Source organism: Carassius gibelio, chromosome B14, assembly GCF_023724105.1.
Source record: "Carassius gibelio isolate Cgi1373 ecotype wild population from Czech Republic chromosome B14, carGib1.2-hapl.c, whole genome shotgun sequence".
Classification (NCBI taxonomy): Eukaryota; Metazoa; Chordata; class Actinopteri; order Cypriniformes; family Cyprinidae; genus Carassius; species Carassius gibelio.
This window is the reverse complement of record NC_068409.1, coordinates 23,762,636-23,787,669: the sequence shown is the minus strand read 5'-3', so window position 1 is coordinate 23,787,669 and position 25,034 is coordinate 23,762,636. Positions and strand designations below refer to the sequence as shown.

At 37.7% G+C, this 25,034-nt stretch overlaps 5 protein-coding genes across 7 annotated transcripts; 2 read left to right on the top strand and 3 right to left on the bottom strand.

The window, feature by feature from the left end:
* Positions 1–207: 207 nt before the first annotated feature.
* On the top strand, positions 208–6,629 carry srpx2 (sushi-repeat containing protein X-linked 2). Its single transcript, XM_052574646.1, has 10 exons — positions 208–443; positions 2,604–2,684; positions 2,762–2,953; positions 3,088–3,264; positions 3,367–3,490; positions 3,574–3,695; positions 4,083–4,262; positions 4,353–4,486; positions 4,587–4,708; positions 5,167–6,629. Exons 1-10 carry the CDS (start codon positions 374–376, stop codon positions 5,345–5,347), a joined length of 1,383 nt encoding a protein of 460 aa, XP_052430606.1. The 5' UTR covers positions 208–373; the 3' UTR covers positions 5,348–6,629.
* sytl4 (synaptotagmin-like 4) lies at positions 5,596–15,730 on the bottom strand. Of its 2 annotated transcripts, none has more exons than XM_052574644.1 (17): positions 15,557–15,730; positions 13,938–14,075; positions 12,915–13,130; positions 12,636–12,745; positions 12,295–12,415; positions 10,261–10,395; positions 10,086–10,182; positions 9,886–9,982; positions 9,257–9,357; positions 9,118–9,153; positions 8,674–8,852; positions 8,425–8,518; positions 7,862–8,023; positions 7,311–7,419; positions 7,118–7,226; positions 6,836–7,047; positions 5,596–6,258 (listed from the first exon to the last, which is right to left on the bottom strand). In XM_052574644.1, the coding sequence occupies exons 2-17, from the start codon at positions 14,051–14,053 to the stop codon at positions 6,116–6,118; spliced, it is 2,037 nt and encodes a 678-aa protein (XP_052430604.1). In that variant the 5' UTR covers positions 14,054–14,075; positions 15,557–15,730; the 3' UTR covers positions 5,596–6,115. The 2 variants fall into 2 exon arrangements, with proteins under 2 accessions (XP_052430604.1, XP_052430603.1); XM_052574643.1 differs by having other exon boundaries at positions 9,061–9,153; positions 15,557–15,729.
* Positions 15,731–16,386: 656 nt separating this feature from the next.
* trmt12 (tRNA methyltransferase 12 homolog) lies at positions 16,387–19,369 on the bottom strand. The gene is made up of 7 exons (XM_052574647.1): positions 19,150–19,369; positions 18,731–18,899; positions 18,448–18,646; positions 18,175–18,325; positions 17,974–18,083; positions 17,726–17,883; positions 16,387–17,128 (listed from the first exon to the last, which is right to left on the bottom strand). The coding sequence occupies exons 1-7, from the start codon at positions 19,200–19,202 to the stop codon at positions 16,730–16,732; spliced, it is 1,239 nt and encodes a 412-aa protein (XP_052430607.1). The 5' UTR covers positions 19,203–19,369; the 3' UTR covers positions 16,387–16,729.
* Positions 18,865–21,419, top strand: rnaseh2c (ribonuclease H2, subunit C). Of its 2 annotated transcripts, none has more exons than XM_052574649.1 (5): positions 18,865–18,888; positions 20,510–20,663; positions 20,746–20,858; positions 20,973–21,092; positions 21,200–21,419. In XM_052574649.1, the coding sequence occupies exons 2-5, from the start codon at positions 20,510–20,512 to the stop codon at positions 21,224–21,226; spliced, it is 414 nt and encodes a 137-aa protein (XP_052430609.1). In that variant the 5' UTR covers positions 18,865–18,888; the 3' UTR covers positions 21,227–21,419. The 2 variants fall into 2 exon arrangements, with proteins under 2 accessions (XP_052430609.1, XP_052430608.1); XM_052574648.1 differs by lacking the exon at positions 18,865–18,888 and adding an exon at positions 19,549–19,704.
* A 556-nt stretch (positions 21,420–21,975) lies between these two features.
* On the bottom strand, positions 21,976–24,625 carry zbtb3 (zinc finger and BTB domain containing 3). The gene is made up of 2 exons (XM_052574645.1): positions 24,191–24,625; positions 21,976–24,067 (listed from the first exon to the last, which is right to left on the bottom strand). Exon 2 carries the CDS (start codon positions 24,052–24,054, stop codon positions 22,381–22,383), a length of 1,674 nt encoding a protein of 557 aa, XP_052430605.1. The 5' UTR covers positions 24,055–24,067; positions 24,191–24,625; the 3' UTR covers positions 21,976–22,380.
* Between the last annotated feature and the right edge of the window lie 409 nt (positions 24,626–25,034).

Here is a 25,034-nt window from a genome sequence, read left to right as displayed (position 1 = left end):
TTGTTTTGTATTTTCTAATTCCCTTTTTTATTGTAACTACAAAGTATAAAAGAAAGAAAAAAATCATTTGAAATGCTTTTTAAAGACCTTATACAGCTTAATTTTGGCCATAGTTTCAAAATAATGGAACAGCAGTGCCACCATCCGTCCAAGCATAAACACAGACTTTGCAAGTCCGACTAGTGGAATAAATTTGTGCTGAGATCATGTAATAGACACCAGTCGTTTGAAGGCTGCGTGGGATTCACTGCTTGGGACTAAACTCTGTCAAGATTTTGCTATCCGAACTATTACTTTGGAAATAGCAGCATATACTTCAAGTAAAAAATCAGCTTCTAACATTTATAGCCATTTCCGTCTGACACCAAATGCAATGATCAGATTTATTGTACTTTTTGTTGAGTGGTGCATCATTTGTCAGTCTCTGGGTGATTACACTGAGGGTAAGAGATCTTTATATTCTCTTTCTTTATGAAACCGTAATCTTCTCTGATTTGAACGGTGATAACTATGTTTTGTTTTTGTTTTTTTGTTTTTTTAAGTAAAGCAAAGTACATAATATTAATCTTTCTCAACCGTTCAGTTGTGTTTACGTTTGCACTGAAGTTAACGGACTATCAGGTCTTAGCGGATAAATGGAGATTTTGTTTTACCTTTAGGAACGGATTTAATATAAAAACCTTCATAAATAATAGTATGCAGTAAAAGTTACAGACTAACATGTTCTTTTTCCTCCAGCTATTGATTCTCGAAACCCCAGTCATTCAGTCGCGCACTAGTTTGTCTTGGAAGATTCTGATTCAAATGATTCAGACTCCAGGGGAATAAGTCACGTACATTTGGCCAAAGGAGTAGTTTCATAGACATAACCATACACTGTTTCATCCATTAAGCGTTGAATGTCTCTAAAGACATATTATTAACACGTTCACTGTTTGAAGAATGATGTCCATACCATCTAAACGGTTGTAATTACAACCCAGTGACCCAGTAAATGACTGACTGTGAGCTCACCATTTGTGACAGAGCCCTTATTTGACTTTTTTAAAGGAACAACTTTACCTGTGTCCTGTTTGGGTCGAAGGCCAAACAAACAAATAATCAAGAAAAATCTTGCCATGCACTGTATCAGCTATGCAAGTGAACTGATTGTCTGTTCATGGGAATGTACATATTTTGTGTGATTAAAAGAGTTAAGTGGTTTGGCTTTCGGCACAGTTCCAAATAGTTTGTCAAAATGAGAACAACATTTTCCTCACACAAATAGGAAAGTTTTCCCTTGAGGAGAGCTACATAATGTTTTCCAGGTAGTGTACAGCAGTGTGGGTATTGACAAATGTTGAGTCACAGTCTTGGTATGTTACAGCTCTGTAGACAGCTGCAGTCAGTCTCTATCAGTATAAATCTTGCATTTATAGACTTAAATAAATGCATTTTAAAAGTCTGCCCATCTATCCATGGTGTTTCCTTGCCTGAAGCTCAAGACTCTGGGTTAAGCTCCAGCATCCCCCGACCCTACATAGGACAAACAGTTTTTAAATTGGATGGATATTTAAAATGAGATCCCTCTAGGCCTGGCAACATCTTTGCATACTGTTATCCTCTTTCCATATCATTGGCTTAGATTCAGATATTCTTGTGCTCAGACATGTCTCAGTCTTTTACTTAGAAGGAAATGGTGAGTTGTAAGAATATATTCCATGACTCAAGAAGTATCCATCCATTTGTCTATAGCTGCTTGTTCTATGTACAGTCACTGGATTGTATCCCAGCACATCTACAGATGAAGGCAGGGAAACAAACTAGGCAGGTGACCAGCTGCCAGTATTAGGCGAACTTCAGCTTAGAAAATGAGTGAAATGTACAACTTTTTTCATGCATGGAAAAGTACTAAAATAACACTGAGCCACTCCAATATATTTATTCCATAGAACTTCCCTGGTGAGACAGTCTGTACAAAATTATTTTCAATGATCCGAATGCAGTAAACATGGACTTGGCAACCCTGACTCGGCTGGGTCTTCAGTTTTGTGTGTGTAAACAGCAGCTCCTTTTTCATTTTTTAAAGACAATTCTGACCTAGATTTCAGCTGACATGCTGTACAGTATTGAACTTTTTAAAGCTCCCTTTAGGGATCTTCTCTGAATGTTTTTCCTGAAATTGTCCTTATATTTTAGAGAAAGCTCATGGTTCTAAACAATCAGTCTCACAAAGGTTTACATTAGACAAAATTTGTCAAAGTTGTCAAAATCAAAGTTGTCCCTAGACAAGAAAACATTTTGAATTTAGGCTTTAGGACAACTTTTTGATGAAAGGTTTTGATACACTTCAGATGTTGCCTACTGTATATATGTGAAACCGGAAAAACCTCTCAGAGTGGAAAGAATGATGATGGTGGTTGTGCTACTTGGAAACAAAAACTGGTGGTTGGGGATCTTTTTCTCTACTGCTGAGGCTGCAGGATACTAATGATGCAGCTGATTTGCTGCTATCATGATGTGCCGGCCAATATTTTGACACAGTCTTTTGGAAAATGACTTTTAAAAGACTTTTTTTTACTGATATCAAAGCTAAAGGTTTTATTACATATGTTTGATCTTAGGCTCAGCGTCTTCTCACCATGACACCAATGAAGTTGTACATGAGGATGAGATTCACTACACCCCTCAGTTGGACTACAAACGTAAATATGTGAACTAATTTTACAATATGGCTAATTGTAAAATGCTACAGCTACTTTAAAACCATTTTTTCCATCAGATCCGCAGTGGTGCAATATACTAAAGCTGTCCAATGGGGAAGTGTCCTGTTCTTCTCCTCGAGGCGGACACCACCGGGGCTCGCTTGGAACTCGCTGTTCGCTCTCCTGTGTTCGAGGATATAAACGGCTGGGACAATCATCTGTGCAGTGCATGCCAAATCGCCGCTGGTCTGGATCCGCTATTTGTCGAAGTAAGTACACTTAAAAGGTGTCATAATAATTGTGTCAAAAAACTACTTCTTTGATTCAGTGACAAACATGTATTTGGCAGCTACTTCTGAGTACATTACTTGAACCCTGTGTTTATATTATGTCTGAATCTTAGAGATACGCTGCCATGTTCTGCCTCTGATTGACTACGGTATGTACAGTTGCTCTCGTGGTTTCGTGGTAGACTCCAGGTGTGACTACACCTGTTATGAAGGCTACCAGATTGAGGGAGATCGCTACCGGATGTGCCAAGAAGAGGGAACATGGAGTGGCACTGAACCGACGTGTGCAGGTACATTTGTAATTCTAGTCTAATATATCAGACAGATGCCATTATCTATTAAATTAAAAAGAATATGTTGTAACATTGAAAAAAAAAATCACATTGTTTCAGATCATGACCCCCCCAAACTGAAATGTCCTTTGTCCAGAGTGAAGGTAGCAGAACCAGGAAAACTAACTGCCATGGTTTCATGGGATCGTCCTGTTGCTAAAGATACCGCTGACAGAGCACTTCAGTATGTGCATCACAATTTATGAAAGCCACCCAACTTCCTCTGTGAAGCAACCTGTAAACTGCATTTTTGTCATCCTTTATCAGGGTCTTGCGAAATGGGCTGGAGTCTGGATCTGACTTTCCTGAAGGATTACATGTAATACGATATAGAGTCTCTGACCAGGCTCGCAACACAGCCACATGCAAGTTTACAGTGCATGTTGAAGGTGAAGCCAGTATTCAATCTGGATTTGCCCCTGCTTCCGAGTGTTAAAGAGAAAGTTCACTCAAAAATGAAAACTGTGTCATCATTTACTCACCTTTATTATTTCAGATTTCTGTGGAACATAAATATTGGAACCCACTGACTTAGTTTCATTTCATGGACCAAAAGCACTGAGGAATTATTCAAAATATCTTCTGCATTCAACAGAAGAAATAAAGTCATGAGTAAATGATTACGGAATTAAAAAAATTTGGGGAACCATTCCTTTAACTGTAACTAACTAACGTTATTAATATGTGACTTAAGGTTTTAACTTCCTTCTATAGATCCAGTGAGTTGTACTATACAGTGGTTTATTTGCCTTAAACGGAAATGTTCTTTCCCTCAGTGAGACGATGCCCAAAGCTAAAGCCGCCTATGCATGGCTATCTGACATGCTCATCGGATGGCAATAATTATGGGGCTGTATGTGAATACCACTGTGATCCCGGCTTCGAAAGGACAGGTTTTGCAACACGTGTTTGTCAGCTCAATCGCAGCTGGTCTGATGATGCCGCTCAGTGTATATGTGAGTATGTGCTTGAGGTTAGGGTTTATTTTTAACTGGAACAGTCAAATTTCCTTTTTGTTTTTGTGAAACATTTGCCTTTTCTTTTAGTAATGGCTATTAAAACAGACGTCAGGTCTGCTGGTGCTCTGCTTGACCAGTTTTATGAAAAGAGAAGGCTTCTTGTTGTGTCTACTCCAGAAAACGCTAACCAGAAGTACAGGCTTCAGAATATTATGCTGCAGGTAGTATAGAGACTTCACATCTTTGACTAATGCAAAAATTATTTTAAATAAGGAGAGTATTACAGTGCATAACTGTATGATTGTGGGAATGTTCTGACAGAAAGCTGAGTGTGGTCTGGATCTGCGACATGTGACAGTGATCGAGCTGTTAGGAACTTACCCTCGTGCAGTGGGCCGCATCAAAGAACAACGACTAGATCCTGAAGTCATAGAGGGTCTTAGGTAACTAACTAATTATCTACAGTGCTGTTTACATGTTAAATATTGTATGCTTAACTACTGTATTACTGGCAGATGACTGCAATATTACAAACAAATACACAAAGTCAACATACTGTATTAACAGTATTTACTTTTTTTAAAGTCTTGTATGTTCCCAATTGATTCAATCAAATCCTATTCAAAGCTTTCTCATTTTATATCAAGTTACACTGAAGAAAACTGGATTTAATGCCGACTTTAAGTTCCAGCAGAGACATACTGACCAGTCTATTTTCTATTCAAGACCAGGCCATATTTTGATAAAAGCCACATGACAATTTTGGACAAAACACTTTCATGAGGTTTTGCAACAACAGTGACTATGCTGAAAAGAAAAAGTTTGGTTGATTCTCTCCACTGTGCATGTGTGTTTCCAAACTACATGTGGTTTTCATGTGTTTTTTGATTGTATGTAACAGACAGGCACTGTATATATCTACGGCATATTTCACCATGGTGCTGCTGGATGAGTTTGGTGTGGATCGGGAGCGCTTTGTCAACCCTACCACCTCTGATGAGCTCTACACGTATGTGGATGAGTTTCTCCTCACAGAGGAGGAGCTGGAGAGACTGGAAATGAACAGGGACTTCTGTGACTGACCTCAGTCTGATCAACTCCAGATCTGATGTTGTGGGTGGGTGCCTGTCTTTATAATGACAGGCACCACAACAGCCTGTTTCCTAGACAAACAGTCATTTGAAACTACATATTGCAGATATTATTCACAGAGAATCACAGCTGGAAATGTGATTTAGACTGGAAGAGGCCATGTGAAGATGCACAAGATATTCAAAATATTCACATATTCTGAAGAACCCATCTATAATCGAGTGTACAGCACACAACGTGGATTCTTAAAAATATTTAATATTTATTACATGCTGGTATTTTCATGTAGCTCCTAAAAAAAAAAAGTGGCTCACAATGGAGTTAATCAGCATTACGATGTTAAAATAAATTGTGTTTAAACATGGAAATATTTGTGGGCCATTTATAAAGTGCACATCGAAAGTGTTATTCAAACTAAAATTTTTACTGTCCATTTTTAAGAACAGCGTTCAAAAATGATGTTGTATTTCAATACATCCATTCAGCTGTAACATTTATAGGAAATAAATATAATTAACGTATACACAGCACATTTCCGTATCATTATTTGTGAATTGCCTTAAATGTTAAAAAATATAAAAGCATTTTATGCACGGTCCTATGCATTAACCTAAATAGTCTTTAAAATATTACTGTGATGCATTAATGTTCTCATATTGCACAGCTGTAACAGCAGCACACAAAACAAACTAAATGTTGTGGAATGTGTAACCCCCTGTCCTGATAATGGCTTTAGTGGGGGGTATTGCGAAATGTCCTCACTTGCCCTTTCCCATGGACGAGCGCAGTGGAAGAGTGCCCTCTGCCCAAGAGTCAGGGTACTGCATCATCTTCTTCCACAGCAAGATCTCCTCCCCTGTGGAGTCTGCCACCCACTCTTCCTTTCCCTCTTTGATATTCACTGTGAAAACATTTTAGACATTTATGTTCCAAATGATTTATACTTCAAATGCTGTTCTTTGTATCTTTCTTTTTATTTTAAATGTATCATGGTTTTCACAGAAATATTAAGCAGCACAATTGTTTTCAACATTAATAATGATAATGATGATACATGTTTCTTGAGCACCACATTAGCATATGTGAATGATTTCTGAAGGATCATGAGACACTGAATACTGGCTGGCTACTAAAAATTCAGCTTTGCCATCAGAAATTATTTAAAAATGTTAAAATATATTAAAATAGAAAAACTTTTATTTGAAATTGCATTATTTCAAATTACTGTTTTTACTTTGTTTTTGAACATGCATTAAAGAGATCTTGCTGAGACTTTAGTATGGTATGCATTATTAGCTCAAGTTTAATTAACATGAATCACATCAAAGTTTGACTAGAAAAAACAACAACACTTGAATGGTGTCACAGTGACACTTCTTCGGAATTTGGTATCTGCAGTTGGTGAATCCAGTAATTAAATCAACGTTAAAGGCTTCTGAACTGATTTCAGCTCAAAGAAATGTGTAGTGTCGCATTACCTCCTCCCAAGCTGAGGCGAACTCCTCCCAGGAAGTCGTTGCTATGCAGGGTCTCTCTGTCCCAGACGGTGAGTTCCAGACATAAATCCTTCAGCTGCTCCAGACTCAGGTCGGTGTACACAAATGTGTGGTTGTAGTTGGGGTTCTTCGTCTTCTTCGCTACCGGAGTCTTCTTCTTTGAGGAAGACTTGTTCTTTGATGGCAGCAGATACCTGAAAGACAGTGCTATTAGTAGATATAAACAAACAAGGGCCTTTTGAAATAAAACAGATGTTTGCAAACCCTTTCACAAAGGAATCACATGTGCCCCCAGCTTTCATGGCTGTCAGATTTTTGGCCTCTTTGATCAACACGTGCAGCTCAGCACCATCTGTGGGTTTGGTCTTTTTTCCTTCAGTAGAGAATAGGAGGCATAATTTACTAGGTAACACAAGCTAAAGACATTTTACAGATATGTTAATGGTTTTCCCTTCACCTTTTCCATTAGAGTCTTCTGACTGTGTCTTATTCGCGGTGACATACTTCAGAGAAATCACCAGCTCTCCTTTGTACTGATCAAATGGAGATGCTGGCTGAGCAGATGCCTATAAACACAAACAGGAAGAAATGTAGAGATACGAAGATGGTTCCCTCCTATACATGTGAATGGTAGAAACTGCAACCCACAATATGGCAGAATAGTCCCACCTCATTGCGTCAATCCATAGACACCCGATCTTATTATTTTTAAAAATCCTAATTTTGCATGCACATTGGCTGGCCTAGCCTAAAAAAATAAGCTTTTTAAACACTATTTGAACATAAGAAACTACATTCATGGGGCAGTTCATATCAGATTTTGTTGCCGATTTGATTCCCCCATTCATTTAGATAGGACTTGGCCTTGCATGAGCTGCCTGGAGGCATTGAAAATATGACCCGACGCTGAGTGAACAGACTTTCCTTGAAGCAGTTAACCATAACGCTAAACAAAACAACAACTTGAGTACAGTGACCTATTGCTGTAGCATCCAAACAAACATATACCTTTCCTCTAAGAGCCATACACTTTTGATGTGCAGAGTCAATATCATGGCTATCCATTGGTACCTCCACCTCACCCAGGAAAGCATTGTGGCCAAAACGGTCGTAGTGCCAAACTGAGAGTTGCAGCGTTCGAGTCATGAGCTGGGTGCGGCTGATGGAATACTAAAACAAACAAGCACAAGACAGGTTGTCACTATAAAATAAATTAAAGTGAGAGGTTACCATGTAGGAGCTTTGGCCAGTTTGTTTAGTCTGTTTGTGTGAACTGCACGTTGTTTGCTCTAGATTAAAATGGGGCAAGTATATGAACTAATATTTGTCTGACTGTGACTCGGTGATAACAGTGTACTTATCTTCTCTGTCAATACCAAGCCCATTCGAAACCTGATGTTAGTGTGTAGTGTTTTAATTACCTTCCATTAAAGCGCAGCATATAGTGTTTCTATTATTACCCACTGGTATCAGTTCCTGATAGTATTTGTTGTTCCAAACCATGAGACATTAGTTATTTTGGGGAGTTAGATTTTTCTAGGAATCTATTTATTAAGGAATTTAAACTATACCTTCAGTGTTTCCTTAAAACTGGGGTTAATGCTGTTATTTTTGATTGAGGTTTTCTTCTTGCTTTTGTCTGGCAGGAGGTAAGCCTTGACATATCTGTAGAAAGAAATAAACCAAACGGGGGAGTTTAGCAGTGATTTTCTCTCTGTAACGGGGAAACCCAGTGGTATGTTTCACGGGTGGAAAATTATTATTCTTGGAAGACAGTAAAGAACTGAGACCCTCTCAGGAAAATGTGGAGGCCTACTTACGGGTTGCACTTCTTTCTTGCTGCATCAGCATAAGCCAGGCCTTTACACTCATCGACCACAATAGACAGGCACTGGCTGGGCTCGTCATAGCTGAGAGAGAAGAAAATATCTCCACTCACTTCCACACACTCATAGTCTCCTGCTTCACTGTACACACTCATCGTACTACCAAGAATGGCCTGTGAAAAAAAAACACAGCTGGGCAGCATATTCAAGTGTCTAATATTTGATTTTATTTAGTTTGTGAATAAATTAATTTAAACCAAAAATAAATATATAAATACCATTGTATTATTAGTAATAATCAATTTAAAAATTAATGTCAACATTACTTCATTTTAATAATTACTTAATATTATTTTAATTAATAATATTAAAGTGGGTTACCCTCGAGCCTCCCAAACTTCCTGAGCTATTACCGAATTTCTGCTTGTGTATATTCACCAAGTTATCGATATCTTCCTCCTTCTCCTCTTCATCCTAATGAAACAACTCAGACATTCAGGTCACTTTAGACTGCAGATGGAAATAATGAATTGCAAACTTGTTTAAAATAGTTTGTATTTGTTAGAAATTAACTCACAGCATTAAGGCCAGGAACTGACCGGCATCTGTCTCTCATAGAGGGTGTAGCACTTTCTGTCACATCTTCACGCAAATCAAGTGTGGAGGTTGGTTTAATATCTATAATGAAAAACAGCGTTTGCATACTTAAAACCCAGAGCAAAACTTTGTAACTTTGTGAGATTTTAGTGTTTCTTATGCTCACCAAGGCTGCACAATTTGAAATAAAAAAAGACAGTAAAAACAGAAATATTGTGAAGTTTTATTATAAATCAGTATAACAATTTTCTATTTGAATGCATTTTAAAATTATATTTATTCCTGTGATGGCAAAGCTGAATTTTCAGCATCATTGCTCCAAGCTTCAGTGTCACATGACCCTTCAGAAATAATTCTAATATTCTGATTTAGTGGTCAGAAAATGTTTTGAAAACGGTTATGCTGCTCAATATTTTTGTTGAACGCTATGCTACATTTTTACAGAATTATTCAATAAATAGAAAAAAATGCATTTTTGCAAATATAAATTTTTGTTTTTAAACTGCTTCCCTGTCAATTTAGATCAACTTAATGCTTCTTTGCTTAAAAAAACTATTAAATTCTTTAAAAAACTTCCCAGACTCCTGAAAAAGTAGTGTATACTCATACCTGATAGTTTGTGCACTCTTCTGACACTTTTCTTGAAAAGCCTATCCACGTCACGCAAGGAGTCAGAGCAGGCATTCATGTGATGAATTAATGAGGCCTTAATTTGGAGGGGTGACGGAAATTCAATAGGTGACACATAAACAGAACTAGGACAGAGAAAATACATGGCTTAACAGGGTGAGCTATGAATAAACACTTACTGTCTCAGTGGTAGATGGGCTGTCACTGTTAGCAGGGAGCATCAGGATGGACACTGCAGGGTCTGCTGAACTAGTCTTGTCTGTCGGTTCCTCTTTTCTAGGTGCAAATCAGAGGCTTGCATCACACTACTACATCATTAGCCATGGATTTCTGCATCTCAGAATCAGATCTTACCTTTGCGTTATGGGGGTACTATGGGACGATTCAGTCTCAGCGCGGCTGCTGCCAAGACTGGCTTTTTCTGTTGATTCTGTGTCACTACGTTGTTGCTCTCGCACATCATGTTCCTCATAAGCCTCAAGAGGTGAGCTGAAAGAATGAGACAGGATGAAGTATAGAGTTCTGGACAAAGAGCTGTCGTCCTGTTAAATATTACAACACCTCAACCATACAGCTACTGGATAGCTGGACACATACAAGTAGTATAGAAATAGTACAGACTACACAGGATAAAAATATACTTAACGTCTCATCCTAACATCATTCAGGGCTCTAGAGTGCTCTAGAGACTTTTTTACACCCTCGAGTCGGGCTTCAGGGCAATTTTTACGTCATGGTTCAGATGCGGGCCTCCCACCTGTTTTAGACTTCTTTTATATTTTAGACATTCATTAATGTGGCCAGCTGGTTTAGCCAAGGCCAAAGATCAAGAAGGCCAAACTACAGGAGTTGGCCATTCAAGGGGCATGTGAATGCAATGGAGGATAGTCCATAAGACATTGAGCCATGAGATGTTCAGTTTGAAGCCCTTAAAACATTTATCTTGAGTTTAAATTTCAGCTCAGTGAAGCACCAACACTTTTTCAGTAAGTTACATTTCTTGTAGAATTGTGCTTCAAATAAAGAACTTTATGTTGACCAGATTAATTACTTAATCATTTAGGCTAAAAGTCAATATTGCCTATATGGACAGCGACCACAAGTGACCTTGTAAAACTGCGGTGTTAAATGCGATGCAGTCAAAAATCTGGGTGCACCTAACTTTTGTGCTGGTGCACCAAAAAAAAAAAAGTTAGGTGCACCAGTGCAACAAGTTAGTCTAGAGCCCTGTCATTACAATCATACATGCTTTTTTTCTGTGGAACACAACAATAATAAGATCTCAAACAGACAGACTGGACGTTATCATCAAATGTATTTGCTTTTGCATGTCTCGTAACCAAATGTCATTACGTCAAAACTGCACCTACTGAAGCTTGACAGCTTGTAGAGACTGTTGTTGTAAAGAAAAGATCTATGTGAATTATCTCAAAAAGATATATCTTTTTAGATAATTCACATAGATCTTTTCTTTACAACAACAGTAAAGAAAATTTGTGTGTGTATGTGTGATTTGCAGAAAAGAAAACAAACAGCATACACAAAGTGATAAAAGGATTAATACATTTTGACAGATTTTGTATTTTTGGGTGAACTCACCAAAGAACTTGGCTGTGTGATATTTAATAGAGTGCTATAACACTTGAACAGATGATTGGAAAAACATAAATATTTAAAGGGATACTCCACCCCATAATGAAAATTTTGTCATTAATCACTCACCTCCATGTCGTTCCAAAACTGTAAAAGCTTTGTTCGTCTTCGGAACACAATTTAAGATATTTTGGATGAAAACTGGGAGGCTTGAGACTGTCCCATAGACTGCCAAGTAAATTACACTGTCAAGCCACGGCACAAGGATGCACTGTTTTCTTTCAAATCAATGCATAAATAACTGCAGAAACAGTGCATCCTTGTGGAGCAGCTGATACAGAAGCGCATAAGCACCATACAGTGACATGGAGAGACACAGAGGAGACTGTTGACAAAGGAATTGTTGAATAAAGTCTTTTTTTTTTCTTCGCTTACAAAAAGTATTCTCGTTGTTTCATAACATTACAGTTGAACAACTAATGGCAGATGGACTATTCTGACGATGTCTTTCATACTTTTATGGACCTTGACAGTGTTATTTACTAGGCAATCTATGGGACAGTCACAAGCCTCCCAGTTTTCATCCAAAATATCTTAAATTGTGCTCCTAAGACGAAAAAAAGCTTTTACGGGTTTGAAACGACATGGGGGTAAGTGATTAATGACAAAATTATAATTTTGGGGTGGAGTGATCCTTTAAAATTGAATAGTAAATATTTAAATGATAAAGAACATTACATTATTTGCTCAGTAGAAACATTAGACTACACATCATAATTGCTGATGATGACACACCTCTTATTTGCTAGTGCAATGTCCTTCAGTCTTGGCTTGGGCACAGGTACAGGTACAGTTTGGCTGGAATTCAACTCGGCTCTGTTTAACAGCATTTCCCCCGCTGTCTCATGCTTTTTATCTAGAAGAGAGAGATGTGATTTGTAAAATGGGGAAGTGAATTTTGTATAATGATTAATCTTAAAATACTGCCAGTCATTTTACTATGGAGTAAACAGAAGCACTATTCTTAAATTCTTTCCTCTTGGTGAACACACACAAACTAAATCTACTTTCCACCCTTTATGAAAACAAAGTTCAAGTCTCTATCAGACTGTCTAGCATCTGCTTCCTGCACTCACACAGAGGCCTTTTCCTGAGGGAAACTCGGACTAAGTCGTGTCCAGGAGCTGTAGAATAGCGGTTAACCCTCTCGTCCAAGAACCAGTCTCCAGTGCTCATCTTCAGATCTCTGAAAGAAAAAAAGAAAAAAAACTTAAGTTGGGTTTTCTGTTGAACATTAACCTTTTCCATTAGGCAAGAGCTTCATTTTCCAGTCTAATGTGCCTTTTAATGATAGGGCCCCTACTTGGACTGAGGCCAAATAGAGGGATACTGGGAAGCATGGGGTACACACTCACATCTCTTTGGCACACACTGTGCACATCCAAGATCCGTTGGGTCGAGCAGATTGACATTTTTTGCAAACATAGTGTTTGCATTCTCTGCACTGGCTACCGTTGCGGGTCAGAAGGCCCATAGGCTCTTGACAGCGGCCACAGCTGCGCTCGCTGTATTTCCCACTGCCACGTTTCGCACCCTTTCTTCTGATTTCCAGCAACTCAGCTTTTAGCTTCCTAAGAATACAAAAATGAGCATTTATTCCCCTGAACTTCTTGCCTGATCCTTTTTCACACAAAGGAACAATAACTGTAAAGTTTTAATAATCACTAAAATTTTGTGAGAATAGGGGAGTCCACAGCATTGCTATAACGATAATCAAACAGAAGAACCACTGTTATAATCAGTCTTCTTTTCCAGCTGATGAACATTAAAAACATTGACGGCCAATCAGAAGAAATCAGACTTCAAAGAGCTCAAGCGCTCAAAACTGAAGCAGATGACAAAACTTCAGTGCGTGCTTATAAGAAACAATGTTATCGTCTGTTGGTGTGAATGCTAATATAGTGATCCTTATAGCGATCTTCATAGATTATAGTTTGTGGTGTGAACAGGCTTTAAGCCCTGATTTGTATGACTTCATTTTGTGGAAACAGACATTAAACAAACATTAACATTGAATAAACTACATCCGACAAATTAAAAAAGTATGGTGTCAGCAAGCTTTTTTTATGTTTTTTTTTTTTTTTTTTTTAAAGAAGTCTCTAACCAAGGCTGCATTTATTTAATAACAATAATAATAATAAATACAGTTAAACAGCAATATTGTGAAATATTATTATGATTTAAATTAACTGTTTTCTATTTTACTATGCTTTAAAATGTAATTTATTCCCAGTGAAGCTGAATTTTCATCAGACCAGAGAACCAGAGAAATTATTTGTTGCCATTTTAAAATCATATAAATGACATATGAACAATTTTATTGAATTCTGCATTTCTAGAACAAGACTTATTCTCAATGACGCAACCGTGACACTCACTTTACACGGAGCTCCTCCAAGCGCCTCAGCTCCTCATCTCGCCGAAGGACTTCTAGTATGAATTCTTGCTCAGACTCAGTCAGGAAGGACACGTTGATCTCCATGTTCTGCACCATCCTCGGGAGTCAAGTCCTGCTTCTAAGGAATAAAAAACCAACAAATGGCTCTGGATGCATTAAGTCAACAAAATATTAAATGTCAGCACACATGCGAATTACGGAAACTCGTAGAACCACATACCTGTACAACCACTTACAGAGTAACATGCCAGTGTTGCTTACATATAATAATGAATATACAAGCACCTAACCAAGAATATGTCATTTGCATTTCAGAGACAAGTTCAACATATAATGACACTGTTACACAAATAAAGGAAGTCCCGCTGTTTGTAAAAAGGGTAGAGACCTGGAGACAGGGGAGAACTGTCAAAGAAAGGCAGTGACCTTTCACAGTTCCTCCATGCAGTGTCTGTCAATGTCAGGATGTCAGAGGCTCTTCAACACCTCCCTGCAGGAGGGGGGTAATTAGACAAACACAAGGACACCCTGTGACATGCAGCTCCACATGCAAATTAGTTGGTTACTAATGGCTCGCAATGCCAATATCGCAGCAGGGAAGTGGAGATATTCACATCCCAGCATCTACTACATAAATCAAGTATAATCATATTGGCAATAGTAAATCCTTTAATAAATCAATCAAATCAAATATATATATATTGCAAAAAATTTAGGTAGGCTACTTTAAACGAGACAGATTCTCATCATGTTCTTACTGAAAAGAACGAAAATAATATTCTGACCAGAGAGCATGAGAACCTTGTTTTGACATGTCACTGTTAAAATTATGGACAACAACTCAATACAATTTATGATGTTAGAGAATAAATAACTAAGAGCCTGGGAAAAGAGGCTGAGCTCTGGAATGTCATCAGGAAAAGAGGAAAACAACATGTAGTCAGCATATCATATGAGTTGCCGCCCTTTATGATCACACAACCATTGGGTGGAGGTCTTCAAGAAACAGATTTATTTTTTTAATGAGGCATTTATGATTACTTGATAGCTAGCACCCATAAGTCTTGTGAGCTCAACTGGTGGAAAGTGTGTGAGAAAATTAAATAACCTTCAATTAAGGCTGGTTTGGTCAATATCCAAAACAAAAAAGACCTTCTTAACAAACCTGTTCCTCATTCTTTGAATGTTTTAGGAAAAATAGAAAGGATTAAAGTGAGAATAAAGACCTCAAGGATCCGTCCTGCTCCAATACATGGACAACGACATCAAATTGACTTAACTAAATTATCCAACATTACACATAAAAGAGTCCAATACTAAACAGAAAAGTATACAGTTAGAGTAACTTACAGGAAAATAAAACGCAAACTATTATCTTTTATCTATAGGAAAATGGAATACAAATGATCTTAAAAAGATCTTAAAAGAAGAGCGTATAAAGTTACACAACAACTGAGACACTTTCTCGCTTCGTGTCTCTATTCTAAAGTAACAGTTAACGTTAGGATCTAAACAGTGTTATTACAGTTTGTCGTACATAAAATAGATGCCTAACGTCTTAATAAAATCTCTTCAAATGTGCTTTAAATGTTTTCTTACCAATAGCGCAGTATTTCCCCACACCGGTTTTCCCCCTGCGAGCTCAATGACTTCCAGCTTTGCCAAATAATCGTCGTTGAGGAACAAACGCGAAGTTTTCAGTCAGCGCTGGATCACCGTGCAACAGGTGCGCGTCAACGACGCGCGCAGACGTCAGCGTTTCCTCCTCCTCGGAAGAGGAAAGTGGACAGAATCATATATTATTGCTTTTTAGTCCCGTTTTAAGATTTAAATTAACGCGAAGCTTAGAGAACAGTTACAAATTGAATATCAATAATACAATAAAAGGCGTTTTTTTATAAATGTTTATGTTGTGAAAAATAAACGGGAGTTGGAGTAATGACAAGGAAAAAGAAATCTTTTGTATATAAGCAAACCTCTTTTGGATTAAAAAAGAATAATAATAATGAAGGGAAAATTTATAGTAGTTATTTAGTTCTGGGTGGAAGTGATGTAATTATAAATGTGGTCATACTGGCCATAGGATAGAAAAATATATATCTTTATACAGTTTTTTTTTATATTTTTCAGAATTTTTATTTTTCTTCTTCTTTTAAATATATTACTTATTTGATTCAGCAAGAATGCACGGCAAAAGTTACAGTAAATAAATGTCTAATTTCACAGGCTCTATAAATGCTGTTCTTTTGAACTCTTGTTGTCCTGAAATTAATTGTTTCACAGTTTCCACAACAAAATTAAGAAGTACAACTGCTTTCAACATTGAAAAGCAATGTTCTTTAGAACCGAATGTGCACATTTAACAGTATTTTGATCAAATCAGTTCAGAATTCATAATCATAAAATACTTTTGAAAAAAAAAAAGGAAAATCCATATACCTGTAAATGAAAAATATTGATGGCCACATAATAATTGATGTTGCTCCTTAACTGTTAAGACATAAAATGAAATAATCTTCACTGCATTTTGAACATGATGCCCATGCAGTGAATGCCCATAAGTGTTCAGTGTTCATAAGTGAACAATAATCCACATCACAGCCAGATAAAAAAAAAGAAAAAAGTACAAAACAGAACTATAAAACACTATAATTTTACATCTCAAACACACACACACACACACACACACACACAAAGAAAAAGGTAAAACTCTAATTATAGCTAATTATAGAGATTAAAATTAAAACAACTTTACATGATTGAATGTGTTTATCAGAGAGGTTTACACTCCAAGTCCAGAACTATATGACTGATATGTGGTGCGTATGTCTTGACATGTTCTATGTGCTTGATATTAGTCTTCCATTTGCTTCCAGTGATGTCTGACAAAAGTGTACAGACACGTCTGGCTGTTTCTGAAGCCCAGGCAGTCCACGCTTGCATATCTCTCTGGATCCTCAAGGAAGATTGTTCTATAGAAGAGCCTTTTTCAACACCGATAGCAGATGAATGTTCATGTGGTTCATGATGCAAAGGTGTTGTGACATTGTGATGAATATGCAGCATTCCACCAGTGTCTCTCTTCAGCAGACGACATGCCACTGGCCATCCTTCCTCCGAACTTGGTATGAGGCCCAAATTCACTCGATCAGCAAGATCATATAATGGAAGCTAAAAACGATGTCCAAACATTTATTAATTCAACTGACCAGATGTGCAGATAGCAAAATGACATAAGTGTGTTTATAATTATATCAAGAACAAATATCTGCCAATGGGGTCAGAAAAATCAACTGGTATTCATAGGGAAAACACATTCTTTGACCCCAGTGACAGATGATTTAAGCATAACCTCACTTAATTTAGTTCAGTTACACAGAAAACAAGATTTCATAACTTAATTTTGCATATCAAGTAAATGTTTCTTGATTTAAGAATGTTTAGTTGTTTTAACTGGTAAAAGATACTGAGCAAGATATATATTTTTTCAGTATATGCAACACTTAATGCCATGACTTTACAAATTTTTTGCTCTCATTTATGGCTTAAATTTATGATTTTTTTAGGGCTGTAATTTGTGCAAGAGCAAAGACCTAAAGAACCCCTGATTTGGAAATGTTCACATAATGAGAACATTATTGTATATTGTCTCTTACCCAATGAGCTGATTCTCATCCACTACATTTTATTTTTTTCATATTAGTAAGTGAACTTAAGAAAACGTCAACCAGCACTTTTGTATATCATTGTTCAAGCTGTTATCCTGACCTGTCTGTTGTCTCCTGGATGGACAGTGCAGCGGTCTGACATGCCGTTGACCTGCAGGTTTCTCTGTAGAGCTTTTACTGCATCTGGGTTCCATTCACATGCATGCACATGAGCAGCCTTAGCATGTACAAGATATGGAAGAGTGAAGTAGCCAATCCCTGAACAGTGGGGCAAAATCTGATCATACATCTTGGGTGATTAAAAACCATTCCAACCCATTCCAATGGTACACACATCTTTGCCTTTACCTGCATATAAGTCAACCACAGTCTCTCCACTGCAGTCAAAGGAGGCTATTCTGAGCTTCTCTGTGATATTCCCAGAAGAGAACATGCACTTGGTGACATCAAACTCATACCTAAATTTTAGTCAGACAGATCCATTAGAATATTTATTTAATATGTTAAGATTATTATTATTTTTAAATAACATAGCATCTTATTGGTTACCTAATGTGGTTATCAATGTGTGTTACATAGCCGCTGTCTCCTAAAAGCATAGTCACTATAGGTGTGCGATAACCATCCAGGGAGATTTTTTTTATTTGTGCTATACGTTTTCCTCCCAACGTCAGGGCAACTGCAGTCCAGAATTCAGATCCTAAAACAAATAAATATATTCAAGAATATATTGAAGACATTTAAGCTAATTACTATGAGCTATTACTCTGGAATATATGCAAGCCTGGATGTACAGAGGGTCTGAGATTCAATATCACCCACCAATTTCTTTCCATATTGCATTAGAAAAGGAGCCTTCACTAAACAGGACAAGATCTCCATGGCATTGCCATCGGCTAGGAATGTCTCTCTCTAGATCTTCACTCCATTTTTCTCCTTTAGAAGCCATCAAAGACTGTGCAGTCTCTAGAAGTCTCTTGTAAGAAGATTTAACTTTTTCCTTCTTTGATAATGGGGGATCCTAAAATAATAAGCAGATATACTGATGCTCAGATGTTCAGTGCATTGGGTGCAAACGTATATATATATAATTGTGAATGCTTACCTGGATATCAACAATTTCACAAAAGCAGTCCTCTGCGACATCTTTAATCAGTGCCTCTAGATCAAGCTGTGCTAGGACAGATGCTATGACTGGAAGGGTTACAGTGCCATCTGGGTGTTTTTGTGCACAGTACTTGCGGTCCAGAACACCTTGTGACAGTAGGTATTTTCTGAAAAACAATTATATATAGTAATACACCAGGTTTCTAAATACAGAAACATGTAAAACCAAGCAATTTAACCGTTTTTAACATGACAGCGACTTACCTATTTTTACCCACGTTTTATGGAATATTTCAGTATTAACATAAATAGATCATTTATGTTAATAATTATAATCCATTAACGTTAAAAAAAACTTTATTTAGTAACTGACCAACTAACAGAGATTCAGAAAGTAGCTATTTGAATGTATCCTACCTGTACATTTGTGCGTGACGCTGTGGCACTTTTAAACACGGAATTACAACCATTTTCCACAGGCGGCGTTAGAAAAGTAATCAAAACATATTAATTATCTAAACAAACTAATATGGGAGCATATCAAAGCCCCATATTGAATCTTACAGGAATAATTAACATGAACGAGACAACTTCGCTTTCGAGTAATATCGTTCCTAGTTGGTTCCAAATTCCTGTAGGAATGATATCAGTGTTGCACTCATAGAGCGCCTGGAAACAGGAAACTGCGTTGTAATCATACAACAAATATAACATACATAATTATAAAGTTACCTGTGTGTCTGTTATTTTGTATATAAGTTGAAATAATAATAAGAAGAATAACAATAAAGTAAAAATAGTGTATTTTTTCGAGTCATTATCCAAAGACAACAGCGAACGGTAGATGGCAGAATGCTTTGGATTTTACCGCGAAAAACATCCGCGTGGAAGCGAAGAAATACAGAGCGCCCAATCACAGTAAACACAGCTGTCCCACGTGACACTTTATAAACACAACCGAAAACAAGCAAGGTAAGATATCTGCAATAAAATTACACCTCCGCTTTACCATACAATTATACAGAGGTTCAGTTCTGAAAACATTGATGTAAACTGCTTTTTATGCGATCGTCTAGCATTATATCAACAGGAAAAAGTGTAGTTTATTGTAGAAGACATGTCTTTAATTTAACTGTAACGATACTTGGCAACTTTTCTACTACTACTAATAATAATGTATACATTCATCTTTTAATAGATAATTAATATTTAACTGGCATTTAATTTCATGTTCTGGAATGTCATTTTGTAATTTTTACTTATAAAGAGTCAAAATAGTAATGGCGAGGCACTATGTCAGCGGAAAATTGTCACAATAGCCCTGGTTTCTCTATATCCAGTCATAAGAGTCAGGTTTTTAAATTGAGATTTGTACATCACCTGAAAGCTGACATAAGCTTTCTATTAATGTATGGTTAAAGACATTTGGCCTAGATACAACTATTTAAAAATTGGAATCTGAGGGTGCAAAAAAAAAAAAAATCTAAATATTGAGAAAATCAACTTTAAAGTTGTCCAAATGCATATTATTAATCACAAATTAAGTTTTGATATTTATGGTAGGAAATTTACAAAACATCTTCATGGAACATGCTCTTATCCTAATGATTTTTGGCATGAAAAAAAATCTATAAATTTTCCCCATATTATTGGTTATTGCTACAATTATATCCGTGCTACTTGTGACTACTTATTTTTGTGATCCATGGTCAAATATATTAATGAAATGACACTGTCAGTAATTGTCACATGTGCTTTACACACTTTGTTTTACTAGATGTCAGCGAACAGTTGTGTGACAGCTATCCGGCTAGATTCCCTCAAGCAAGCTGACAAACCACAGATCCACTTGTTACCTTGTGAAATAGAGCATGACGGGCTTGCCGAAGTTTTCAAGTTCTTTAATCCCACTGTGAAGGAACGCAAACACGGTTAGTCAAATACAAGTACACACCTCGAGAATGAAATGAGTTGAAGCACTCCACCCGATAAACATATCATTGTGTTGTGCAGAAACGACAGTGTCATTCAGAGGCAGGGGGCTGAAGGGTCAGGAATTGCATTGCCCACAAGGATACACAGGAATAGTGCTAAAAGAGGTCCAGAAGCCTGCATCTGATCAAGAGGTTCCTGCACTGTGCCTTACTTTAGAAATCATTGATATCACACATTTCTAAACAACAGATAATGCTTTTTAAAACACTTGTTCTTAAACTTTTTTTTCTGTCATTTGTTTTAAGGACAGAGTTGTGAAAGTTTCTTCATTATTCCATCATTTCACATACTGGAATTTGGAGACTCCTCCCACAACTGATGATGGGGTTGTGATGGCGATGGCTTGGCCTCAGCTAGCAGAGGCAGTAAGTACCTTTTGATGACTATTAATCACATTAGAATCTGCTCTACAAACATCTCTCTCATTTCAATTAGCATTAATTAACTTCTAAATCAATACTTCTTTCTGCAGATGCATGGACCAGTGGATGACTGCTAATGTTTTATTGTGGAGATCTGCTTCTCAAGTACATTGTTGCAGTTAAATAAATGTGAATTTAAAGGTGAATCTTTTTTGGAAGACAGAATATGTAACATACTGTGTCGTGGTATTAACCACCATTTTACCAAACATTTGTTGAAGAATATCACAGTGCAACATCACTAACTATTAAAAGTCTTGTTTTATTGTTTTCCCTTGTGCAGACTTTTAATTTAGACATTTGTCCATTATTTAACAGTAACTGGCAGGTTTTGATCTGATGTACATTACCTTTCAAACGTTTGGGGTTTGTACATTTTTTGAAAGAAAATCTGAATTATCAGCAGCCATTATTACTCAAGCCTTCTTCAGAAATTATTATAATACCAGCAAATCAGCATGTTAAAATATTTTTAATAAGCTGATTTCCTAAAAAGACTATTCTCATGAATGTTCAAAACAGATGTGCTCTCTAATATTATTGAAACCATGAAAAGCATTTACTTGACATATAAATTTGCACTTTTTTAAATTATAAATGTCTTTACTTTTAATCAATGTATTGTGTCCTTGCTGAATAAAAAGAGTAATTTAATTACAAAAAAAAAAAAAAAACTTCTGACTACCCCCAAACTTTTGGAAAGTAGTGTTTAAGTTCTCTAAAAATTCTACAACAAAGCTGGTTGCAATTTCAGACTCACAAAACTGCACAGAACTCACACACAGCAAAACTATTCCTTGTAGTGAATATAGTCATGTATCTGCTCTAATGGATCTTAATGCTCATTTATTTTTATAACAGCTACAATAATCCATAAGAGACGTAAACATGGCATTTTAAACTGCAAAACACCACCATGAATGGGGATTACTTTACTAAAAGGCTGTTTCAATATTCAATTCACATTTACTTACACTTCCAATCTTTATATAAAAACAATATACTTTAGAAATTAATTTTAAAACCAGTTTGTGTAACAGTACAAATCTCAATATCTCAAACAATATTGAATATTGAAACTTTTTTTTCAGTCATACTGGTTGTGTTTGTAAATGGCATGGCAGCAGTCACGTGTGTCAAGATTCCCTTTCAAAGCATTTGCCACAAAAGTATAGACGTGGCAAGCAGGTTTCTGAAGGACCTGTTAAAAGGATCTAGCCACAGATGATGGCTACGTCTGAGCAGGAGGGGGTGGTGATGGTGGGGGGTCGGACTCGACTCTGCTGCGCTTGACTGGTAAGCCGTGATCATGTGCCTTTCTGATGTGCCTGTACAAGTCTCCAGACTGCGTGTAACTGCGGTAACAGTAGGTGCACTCATAAGGGCGCTCCCTAGTGTGCACAATGGCGTGTCTCCTCAGCGTGTACGCACAGGAAAACGTCTTTCCGCAAGTGTTACAAGTAGGCACGTCCTCTACGTAACTCCCAAGCGAGTCATGAAAATCCTCTAGGTACATGGCCTGCTGCTCCGGCTGGGAATTGGCTGGAAAAAGAGATGATGAAAAGCCGGCGGTTTCTGCTGCAGAGGGATTAGGACCTTGCGGTGAAGAAGGGAAAGAAAGGGGTTCTTGATGTGGAAGATGAATTAATGGGTGTGCAGGAATAAACTGAGTATCAGTCAGCTCCTCCACATCATGATTACTGTCATCAAAATCATCTCCATGATCTGAATCTGCATTTCTTCTTGGGTCATCATCCATTACCACGGTCTCATCTACATCATCAGACTCTTCATCAGAAATCACAATGGCCTCCAATTTCACTTTAAAGCGATCTTCATTTTCTTCTCTTGATGTTTGCGAACAAGTTTTTTTAAGCTTACTTTGCATGTTTCTGGCATTGGGCAAAGTGTTCTCATGCATCCTTTCATTCTGGTTTTGAATGTGTTGTGAAGACTCTGGATTTCCAGCACTTTTGTTCCGGAACTGGGGTTTTATTGTTTGAGCCTGCATAAAAACTCTAGATTCATGTTGTAGAGCAGCACTAGCGTTATCCACACTGCTCAGAGCCACGGTAGTGGCTACAACAGGTTGCGTCTCTTTCTGAATTATTTCTGTCGTACTACATGGACTTGAAAGTGCAGACTCAAGGCTAGCAGATCGCGCCGCTGCCGATATTCTTGTTTTGTCTGGTCTAGGTGAAGGACGATATGTGGACGAACCCGAACAAGTATTACTCATGGCTGGTTGTGAGTCCATTCCTGGTTGGGTCGTGTCCGCCATTTCTGAACTCTCCCTGTGCATGAGGAGATTAGCCACCCCTGCTTGTGTTTCAGTTTTGGTATCGATATAAAGTGACATTTGTTGGCTTGACTGTGGACAATTTCTTACTGCTCCATCTCTTTCTGTTTCTGCACCAGGTGTGTCTTCACCATTTGAGCCATCAAGTTCTCCAGGTTTAGCTGACTCGTTTGCTCCAACTTCTACTCTTGTACTATCTGCCTCAGCCAGTCCTCGACCCTGCAGTCTTCTCTTACAAACTCGCACCACATCGTTCATATGTAGGAAGCTGGCTGCAGCTAGCACGTCCTCTGGAGGGGGGTGGGCTGCTAATCGCAGAACCCCTTCATACATAAAATCAAGGAGGAGCCCAAAGGCTTGTGGGGTCACTATATCTCCATTAATAGTGACTGTGTCTCTTTGTGGCCCTCCGTTTATTGTGCTGGTATTCCCCACAGACTGGTCGGAGTAAAACATATGGAAGAAAGGGGAGAAAGAGGCCAACACAGCACGGTGGGCTCCAAAACGAGTCGGACCGACCTGCACAGAGCAGTCACATAAGAAACCTTGTAGACGCTGAGAGCGCAGGCTGGCCAGGAGCTGCTGACTATGTCCTGGAAACTCCATGTCCACTGACAACCTGGTAAAATAGTGCCGTGGTATACTGTTAATACACAGCTTATGCCGTGTGTATATCATCATAATACATCATTATAGAATTTATAATATTAGGAGGTACTTTTTGTCAAGATATGTTGCTTACAGAAATGTCCAAAGTGCTAACAAAGTCCCCAGGTCCACTGTAACATCAGCTCTTTTGTACCACCGTCATGTTTGTTTTATGTCCACTGACATTCTCTTGACATCGACAGTTATTCACAATTCCAGTAAATTCATATGCTTATTAAATCTTGAAGCAATACAAACGGATTCCTCATCTTCTGGTATTCTTAACAAAGCATATTTCTAGTATAGGCTATTGCACCAACTACTCACCGGAGCACTATAATATAAATCGAAAGCAGCACCACATATCCTTCTAGCATCTAGTATATTTATTCTCTAATATGTTAAAAATAATATATATACGCGATACGGCAATGTTTTCTTTTAGAACAATACATTACGAACACACGCTTCTACGTGTAGTACGTCCCGTTTGTATGTGCGAGTGCGCTCTGCCACCTACTGACGAGGAGGAGAACGATTGTGGAAGCGGTAACAAAAGTAACCACAATCTGCTCCGAGTACACAAACACATACATACATTTTGTTTTGAAGGTGTACTAGAACAGGCTCTCATACTAGATTTTTCGAAAAACACATTATTTTCACATATTTCACATTATTACAACAACTCTCTCCCCAGTCTGACATGGCCATAAACGGTCCCTGTATCAAATGAAGGCCCGCCTTCTGGAATACGAGCTGTGCTGTGATTGGTTAGCTCGGCCAGTGTGTGATGTGATTGACAGCACTCGGCGTCTGGTCGGACTCGGGAAATGTCATGCCTCTTACCAAAGCTGCCTACTACGAGCTTCAGTTTAAATATTACGTAAAAATCAAATAAATTTGAGCGCGATTTAAACCTGGATGAGTGTAATCAA

Bases quoted from the DNA above. Each gene is read 5' to 3' on its own strand.
- rnaseh2c (XM_052574649.1), top strand. From the start codon at position 20,510: ATGTCAGCGAACAGTTGTGTGACAGCTATCCGGCTAGATTCCCTCAAG. The intron at 20,859-20,972 runs GTTCCTGCACTG...ATTTGTTTTAAG, and splicing joins AGCCTGCATCTGATCAAGAG to GACAGAGTTGTGAAAGTTTC. The intron at 21,093-21,199 runs GTAAGTACCTTT...TTCTTTCTGCAG, and splicing joins GGCCTCAGCTAGCAGAGGCA to ATGCATGGACCAGTGGATGA.
- trmt12 (XM_052574647.1), bottom strand. From the start codon at position 19,202: ATGGTTGTAATTCCGTGTTTAAAAGTGCCACAGCGTCACGCACAAATG. The intron at 18,900-19,149 runs GTAGGATACATT...ATTGTTTTTCAG, and splicing joins CGTCACGCACAAATGTACAG to AAAATACCTACTGTCACAAG. The intron at 17,129-17,725 runs GTCAGGATAACA...CATCGTTTTTAG, and splicing joins ATCCAGGAGACAACAGACAG to CTTCCATTATATGATCTTGC.
- srpx2 (XM_052574646.1), top strand. From the start codon at position 374: ATGATCAGATTTATTGTACTTTTTGTTGAGTGGTGCATCATTTGTCAG. The intron at 444-2,603 runs GTAAGAGATCTT...GTTTGATCTTAG, and splicing joins TCTGGGTGATTACACTGAGG to GCTCAGCGTCTTCTCACCAT. The intron at 4,263-4,352 runs GTGAGTATGTGC...CTTTTCTTTTAG, and splicing joins TGATGCCGCTCAGTGTATAT to TAATGGCTATTAAAACAGAC.
- zbtb3 (XM_052574645.1), bottom strand. From the start codon at position 24,054: ATGGAGTTTCCAGGACATAGTCAGCAGCTCCTGGCCAGCCTGCGCTCT.
- sytl4 (XM_052574643.1), bottom strand. From the start codon at position 14,053: ATGGTGCAGAACATGGAGATCAACGTGTCCTTCCTGACTGAGTCTGAG. The intron at 9,983-10,085 runs GTAAGTGTTTAT...CTCCAAATTAAG, and splicing joins GCCCATCTACCACTGAGACA to GCCTCATTAATTCATCACAT. The intron at 8,024-8,424 runs GTATAGTTTAAA...TGTTTGTTTTAG, and splicing joins GTTTTAAGGAAACACTGAAG to TATTCCATCAGCCGCACCCA.